The sequence below is a fragment of the Varroa destructor genome, unplaced genomic scaffold, assembly GCF_002443255.2.
Source record: "Varroa destructor unplaced genomic scaffold, Vdes_3.0 BEIS01000001.1, whole genome shotgun sequence".
Taxonomy (NCBI): domain Eukaryota; kingdom Metazoa; phylum Arthropoda; class Arachnida; order Mesostigmata; family Varroidae; genus Varroa; species Varroa destructor.
The window spans coordinates 51,282,609-51,290,940 of NW_019211454.1; the positions used below are offsets into that span (position 1 = coordinate 51,282,609).

The 8,332-nt window shown below is 38.8% G+C and overlaps 1 protein-coding gene across 1 annotated transcript; it reads left to right on the forward strand.

Annotated features, from left to right (window-relative positions):
• The first annotated feature begins 440 nt into the window (after nucleotides 1-440).
• On the forward strand, nucleotides 441-8,092 carry LOC111255595 (uncharacterized). Its single transcript, XM_022817717.2, has 9 exons — nucleotides 441-579; nucleotides 908-984; nucleotides 1,258-1,488; nucleotides 2,338-2,951; nucleotides 3,252-4,312; nucleotides 4,480-4,646; nucleotides 6,039-6,386; nucleotides 6,808-7,329; nucleotides 7,655-8,092. The coding sequence occupies exons 2-9, from the start codon at nucleotides 967-969 to the stop codon at nucleotides 7,706-7,708; spliced, it is 3,015 nt and encodes a 1,004-aa protein (XP_022673452.1). The 5' UTR covers nucleotides 441-579; nucleotides 908-966; the 3' UTR covers nucleotides 7,709-8,092.
• Nucleotides 8,093-8,332: the final 240 nt, after the last annotated feature.

Genomic DNA, 8,332 nt, shown 5'->3' on the forward strand with positions numbered 1-8,332 from the left:
GCATTATCTACTAGTTTAAATTGCACTCAGGTAGTGATAGCACTCGACAAAATTATCAAAGACAATAGGTATCACGCTGAGTGCTTAAAACTTCAGCTTTCTATGGACAATAAGCGAATAAATCTATCATAAATATTTCAAACTGGAGTTTTACTTTGGCAGATGCACACTGTGTTGAATCGCTTCCAGCTGCTGCAACGAAAATACAAAAACTTAATATTCTCTAAAATTTTTCCTTCATCGTCATTCGCAGAGACCGCTTGTACTTTGAAAGAGGTAATAGGCATAGATTATGGCTCCCTTCAGCATTGCATTAATGCTTGTCGAATCTCTTTCATAGATCAATAATGACAACTGAAAACATTTAGTATGTTTAAAGCAATCATAAAGGTATAAGTTTTAATTATAGGTCACAACAACTTTTTCAGAAACATTTTAGATCCGATTGTACGATCGGTTGGAGCCGATCTGCATGTGTTACTTCTGGCGCGGTTTTATCTCCGCGAACGACGGTTGCCTGGAGCAGACGTAGCAAATAATTCGTTACATCTAAAAAAATCGCGTGTTTCCATTAATCCTGTAAGCAAAGTTTTTCGTTTTGTTCTTGAAATTTCGTAAGTTGCACTTTAAACGTGTGCTGTCAATACTCAATTTACTTATTTCTATAGATATAATATTTGTAATGGAAATGTTTGGACAACTAGGATTTAATGCATCGAAGTCGATTTGTGAAGAGCCTAGGCTAATACTAAGCGCTACGTTGTACAAACCTATATAATAAAAGATCTCTACATATGATCTATTCACTTCGTATGTACTCGTTTATGTTATCTTTTAATTGTGCTGTGTCTCAACGAATCTACGTTAAATTGATGTAACGTGTTCTCCTGCGGCCCGCACTGTTCAGTGTGTAAAATCCGTTGTTGCTTGTCCTTGTACAGAGTGTATGTCTACCATCTATTCATAATGTCAACTACTTCAGCGGTAAGTTTGTTCAATGCGCGTAACGCTTTTAGCAGAATATAATTTATTAGTCTAAGGCAGGGTTACTTCGTTGGGATAGGCTGTCTGTCGTCCAAGGAATGTAAACAAACCGAATGGACTTATACTTCTGGTAAAAACAATATATCATAGCGCATATGTGTTCAACCTAGCTTTTTTTTTTCTTATTATTGCCGCTGTCTCTATAATGTTCATAATTTTACACATTCACCATTTGTTTTTCTGTCTTTTCATGAACTTCGTAAACCTGCAAAGAACAACTTGAATACGACAGTTGAGCTCGAACTGCATGACAGCCTTAATCAACACGATTCTGCTGTTGGGCCAAGGTTGCATCTCACCAGAGATTTTATAGCTACAACGCCGCCGAACGTTACTGTGTGTATGTCAGAGTCAATCTCTTCTAATTCTGGAACGCCTTCAAATACATTTAAAAAGAAAAACCATGACGATTTGATTCAGACTCCTATCGCCGCTATATTTAAGGTAAAATAAAGGCTTTAACACTGAAGGTTTCAGAGAAAAGCTGCTAGGGCGGTCATAACAGTACCATAACAAAGTAGTATTTTCTATATTGAGTTTGATGTTGAATGATGAATAGGTTCGAGGATGAATATGTGGCAGTCGTTGTGGCAGTGCAAAGGGAGTGCATGCCCTTAGAGCATTTGTTCCTGTCGACGATTTCTGCCCATATCAGTCTGCTTTATATGGCAAATTATTAGGTCAGCATTTGTTATACAAATTTACGACTGATAATGACTGTCTTTTGGACGTATATACATAGATGCTTTTGGATGTACACGTAAACTGTAGCGCCTCTTATAAAGCTGTATTTTTTTTATCTAAAAGTCGCTTCTGTGGTATACTTCTATAATCTTATCTTGCGATTGTCTGTTTAAGGCAAATTTCACCTAGGTACTATTTACAAGGTGTTAACATTGACCAAAAAGTTGTGAACTATTGTTTATATGCGAGCGCTCATTTACTGCTGATTATTCGATTCTTGCAGTTGTCGTTAATATGACCTAGCGGGAACTCGTGGTACAGTTGAAATGGCGGTTTGGTTCTTCTTTAAACGTTTCTACGGAAAATTGTAATTTCAAGGGTGTGTTTTTATTGGAATACCATAACGTGCTTTTGTCGCCATTAAAATGATATTTTATTTATTAAATTTCTAGACTGCATAGCTACAGTAGAAGGAGATGCAGTTTATGCCATTTCGACTACTTCTACAGACTTATGTAATGCGAAATATGCACGATGTATCATGTACATTATCTTTCTATATTGAGCAATACCCAGCCAAGATGACGCATTTTCTCGTATTCCTTACAGAACCCCGAGGTACGTTCGACCGACGAAAATCAGTCACCTAATTGCGCAAGCATTTGTACCTCGACTCCAACCTGTGCGATCACCACGTCTAGTCCAAGACTGTCGTTCAAAGGTTCTGCAGGGCACGTTCAGTCACCCTTGGCTATATCAAACTGTTCTGAAGGGCAAATCCTGCTAGGTCGAGATAGTGACTTAATCGAGTCTTTACCAGGTCTTTCTGACGCCGCTGTTTGTCTACCGCGAGATTGTCAGCCCTTGAGCGATTGTTCGGGGGAAACTGCGCAAACTTCTTTTGCCACAGCCAGAGCTCACAGCGAAAGTCCTGGTGGAAGCTTGATTGAGCAAGAGACTTCGCAGAAGTTATACGCTCAAGAGTTCACCACACCATTCGAAAGCTTTGAAGCTTGCGGAGGTGACCGTAAATTTTCGTGCTCCAACGGTCTTCGCCAGCCTTCTTCCGTGTTATTAGATCAAATTCAATCGCAGAGCCAGCGTCAAGCTGACTGGTCAGTCATGGGCGACGTTAGCATGATGAGTGTCGATGGAAATATGTCCGTTGATATGAGAGATGATGCAAACAATGTTTCGGAAATTCATATATGTACAAAGAAAAGGTACGTTGTAAACCTTGGACTTACTTTTAGTAGTTCGTATAATGGTAAACTTGGTAATATATTATATTTTACTTGGATAACGAGTGAATATTTTACTAGAGCAAATACTCAAATAACAAACATTTTATTTAGGTAACAAACGTATAGTTTAGTGGGTGGTAAACTAACTAAATATAGTTTAATGAGGAAAAATCATATAACCTCTGAAATATAAGTATGTTTAAATCACGATATCTTTACCATGATTCTTGACCATTTTAATAGATATTTAACTAAGTTTCCTTCAATATTTCATTACAGCCATTCTAAAACCGAAGGCCTACCTGTGGCTGGACAAATCAAGAGCAATGTTTCGTCAAGTCAAACGGACCATGAGAGCCTTGTGTCCACTGCATCTGCAATAGATAGTTGCAGGAGAAAAACGTACGAGGTTGAAAATATGCCTGCATCGGCTTATCCGCCAAAAATAGGAAAGGGGATGGGGCTCGATTCCTCAGAACGCAGTATTACCCCAACCCCTATCGCTGACGACACTTTGCAGAGGTTTCCACATTCGGCGGAAGCTAATTCTGCCGTCGTTTTTCCTGCTAACTCGAATTTTAATAAATCTAGTGAAGGATTACTGGAAGAATCGGCTTCTAAGACGCGCCTCAATGACACGTTTGACAAAACTCCGAATAAGTCTAATTTGGATCTACCCGTTAGTGGTGACAAGCTAGACGTGCCCTTATCGACGTCTGGTAACAGAACTCCGGCGTCGAAACTTAACGATACGTTCGACAAAGACAAATTAACCCTTGACATCAATTCTTCTGAGTCTTTAAGCAAAAAATCTGTTGAGGACGCAAACCTCAACGACACTTTTGACAAGGTTGCTTCGGAGGAATCGCATCATAACGGGACGTTTGACAAAGAGACGTCAACTATCACCGGAGGTGCAGAATGTTCGGCGTTGGACAAGACGCCTGATCTGGAACTTCGAATCGATCAAACATGTAGAACAGAAGAAAGTGTCCATCAAACACACGACCCTGATGGTCCTGTCGAGACAGACCTGGAGAAGACGTCCGTAGACCCAAAAGAATTCTTGCGGACACCTGAAAAGCTTACTATTGCCAACCGTATTCAAAGCACCCCTCGAACGGGACGATCAAAATTGACCGTTTGTGATAATGGAGACGCTCAACCGGAGCATGATATTAGTGGGGATAAAGATGAGTTCGAGAAAGATAACACTGCTAAGCCTCGTGAGGAACGTCGAGGCAGTGGCGGCTCTTTTCTCAAGAGGCGGTGCAGTATACTTGAGTTGAGTTTCGTTTCGTCTCCGAAACGCGCGAATTTTCAGCCCAATATGTCAAAATGTTAGTGTTCAAAACTGATTCTTACCGTTATATTATTATGCTTATAAATATAAATTTGAACCGTAAGTATAACAAGCCGTTGACAACCCCTTTCATTTTAGACGATAAATTTAATTTCATGTTTAACCTATAATTTTTATACGCGATTGATGTTCGTCTTATTGTAGGTCTGTCTGAAAATGGGCGAACGAGTTTGTTGCAACATGAGTCCATCGCATTCGATTTTTCTGCCGCCGCGGCAAAAGCCCTTGACAACAATGGTGTTGCTGAAATGGGCTCATTCGTATTTTCCTCATCTTCTGGACAACCCATACCGTCGGATATATTTGATCTGGTCTGTCTATTGTTTATCAAAAGTTGTTTAATAGTTTTCACTGCATAAATACAGCGAAAATATATCGATGCTTTAATTAGTTTGTTTTAGAGCATACTGAACAAATGACGATGTATGCAGGGAAAAAGAGGGGTCGCTTGATATTTCGTCCGAAGAAGTCAACCTTGAATAAAGCCATAGATGAAATACTTTTTTTTTTCTAGGAAGGCTTGTTATTCTGACTAGGATAAATGATGCTTTATAATCATTGATTGCCAAGTTGGGCAAGCTCATATACCATAGCTTTATAGCGGTGTTCTATTGCGCAGTGTGAAGTCGAGTTTCAAATGGTTCTAGCGTTGGCTCATCCACGGGCCTCATCGAGAAGTGGAAAAGAATAATTACAATATGTGCATATTTTCCCGAAGCCAACTTACCGCACTGAAGTTTGCATAACTGTCGTTGTGCATGACTTATATAATTAACTGTATATTGTTTGTTTTGATCCATGATCATGATTACAATCTATAATAAAGGCACACAAAATGTATCACGGATCAGCGACGAGCGATGCAATATGGTGCACATGTTGGCGACATTGTTTTGTCCGAAAGATGCGCCATGTTTATTACCCAGTCAAAAATTATGTATAATTACATGTATCAGGTTGTTGACAACATGTGATACAACGATTACGATTAGCTTAACACGTATCGTACACAACGCAGTACGTATACATATGAGCATTTCTAACAAGCTGAATTATAGTCCAACGCCACTTAATTATTTCAATTTACTTGTAAAATTAGCATCGATGGCACGCTGTTTCACGTATGCTTGAAATACAATGGCCCATACAGGCTCATTTAGGCCGGGGGTGGTCGTGTAATACAACTGAACATAAAAACAAACATGATTTGCTTCTAATGTACTTTTAAAATACATTGTGATAGACAGAACCGCGTTAAAAAGAGCAACTGGATATTTGGCTTGTTTATCGTTCAACAAATTAAATTAAAGGAAGAAAAGATTCGGTCGTTTAGAGCTCTACTTTTTGAGGTTCAGTCAAAAAAATTCAATAGCTCGAATAGTGTCAATTTCTGACCCGCAACATCTGAAAAATACTAAAAACTTAGACCATTTGATAGAGTAAACATTTTAAATCAACGTTCTATTACTGGAAATTTTCTGGTTATATCTCTTCTGTAAGTTCGCCTTTGCCTAAATTCTTGCTTTAAGCAGACAGTGTCTAGGATACAAAAACGAATTAAAAAAATAATTTAGATGTTTCCATAGCGTGTCTAAAACAGAAATTGAGTGGCAAGCAAAAGTAATTCAAGTTACAACAGAGACAGTCCCTCACTAGTGCTCAGTTTCTATGCTATCTGATTAACATTACCCCGTTATTTTTAGAGCACTTTGGAAAAAATGAGCACTAATTCAAAGATAAAGGGTGAAAAGTATACTCGTGTGTCATTCCTCGCGATGTTCGATCCGATCAAACCCGAGTCTTCAAGTGAAGATAATTCACAAACGAAGTCACTGTGTACTCCATCTGGTGGGTTGGTCGACTCAACAGAATTTAAGACCCCAATGACCCGTATCGAGCGTACTACTGTGTCGCCGTTAGTAAAGGGATTACCAACGCCGCATTTCGCCAGGCCAAAAAGCGTATGCAATATCAGTGTCCAGACTGACCCTTTTGTAGGAGAAAAAAGCGTTATTTCGGAGTCCAAGTTTCCAGAAATCGATACCGAGGAGGTGAGAGGAATTCTTTTAAGAGAACATTGATATTCTTAGATCTAGCAATTACTATTCATTAATTCACTTCTTGTTATCATCTTATTTCAACATGTTAAATCACATAATTGTACTTTAAAAAATTGCTTGTTGACCGCTAGTTATAAATAATTTAATAAACTTTTGTTGTAGTCGAATAGTAGTAGGTTATATGCGAGTGCCTATTTGGCGTGCAACTCATCATACGCAATGCGAATTTTTAATTCAGTCTAGATAGTCAGTCTGCCCACTTAAAATCTTCACGTTGCAAGACTTGCCCCAAATAGTACAGCGTGAAGTGACTTTGCTTTTCTGTCCGTACGTATCGAGCTATTTCAATTTAAGGATCTTATTTACATTATTATTTTTATCTATGCTAATGTAAATATTTGTTCTTTTTCAGTTACTGACACGTATGGCCGAACTCAACACGACCGTTGAAAGCCAGAAGACAGCTTTGGCTCTTTATGAGAAAGTCGTAACTGTCCTTAAAGACCGAGTTCAAGTCAAATTAAAGAACGACACATTGCAAAGTGGTGACGATAGTAAACAGGTTGCCAGTTTAAAGGCTGCCCTGGTGGCAGAACGTGAGCGTAATGCTCAACAGGACGACGTGGTTCGCAACCTCGAACGCTCAATGCACGCGACTCTTAAGCGAATGGCCGAGTGCCGTGAAGGTAACGCCGCTCTAACGAAAGTTGTTGAAGAACAGCTTGCTGCAATGTCCTTGACACGGGCTAACTGTGACGCTCTAGAACATCATAGGGACGAGGTATTGGCTAATGCAAGCGACGAGATTCAAGCTCTCAAAGTCCAAGCCCAAGAGGATGAGCGTAACCACAAGAAAGCACTGAACAGGCTGGAGCTCCAGCTGAAAGCCAAAGAATCGGAACTCGAGTCCAGCCATTCACAATTGGCTATCGCGGTTGGTCCCCTTCAATATCTATTTATTAAAATTAAAAAAAAAGGAACCTGTTGCTACTAAAAACACATAAACATTTAATTGAGATGGCTATAACGTGGAACTATTGTTATTTTTTAACATGAAAATACAGTTCTGACGCATTTAGGTCGCTAGTAGTGTATGTCAATTTAGAAAGTTTGACAGTTTTAAATTAATTTTTTGTTAAGAGCTAAAAGTGAATCAGCTGAATAGTCAATGAGTCCCGTGTCCGTCTTGGAACATAGACAATATGTAGATTTAACGTTACAACAGTCAGGTAATAGAATTTTTTTTATCTATGTTGCAGAAAAAAGAAATTGACAGTCTTCGCGCCGTCGTCCAACAGATGAATCTTCAATAAGCTTGAAAGCCAGAACTATGGCATATATATATTTATATATATAAAACATAAACGACACATACTATTAGGTACCTCGCGATATGATATATATGTGAAGATACGGGTGCTTAGTGTTGAGGAAGGCCTGCGCGGCATTTAGTATTCATCACAATTGTGCGACAACAATTGACTAATAAATCGCTTGGTGGTTGATGTTTCATAAACTGGTGTCCTTCAACGGGTTTGGACCACTATGTTTCGTAACTTATGTAAAAGTATATTTCATGGCACTTTGGTAACACGCGATGGTACATAGGTCCTACAATTCTGCATCAAATACAAATAATATGGAATTTTTCAGTAACAAAAAACGATTCTTCTTAATAATAAAATGTTTTAGCTGGCTCAACGTGTAATCTATAAAAACTTATCAATTTGAATAAGCAAACTAGTTAGAGCATCAATAACTTACACGCAAAATGGCGGCAAGACTATCCAGTCTTAAGAAACGTCAAGTTTCTCATTGTTTCCGTTAGCCTCGATTATTGTTAGCGAGTAACGAATCCAACAATCAGACGGGATCAGGACACGCTTATTTCACATATTTGAGATAAATATTCCGCCATGGAAGCTGCCATAGCAGAA

Bases quoted from the DNA above. Each gene is read 5' to 3' on its own strand.
- LOC111255595 (XM_022817717.2), top strand. The intron at 2,952-3,251 runs GTACGTTGTAAA...ATTTCATTACAG, and splicing joins CATATATGTACAAAGAAAAG to CCATTCTAAAACCGAAGGCC. The intron at 4,647-6,038 runs GTCTGTCTATTG...CGTTATTTTTAG, and splicing joins CGTCGGATATATTTGATCTG to AGCACTTTGGAAAAAATGAG.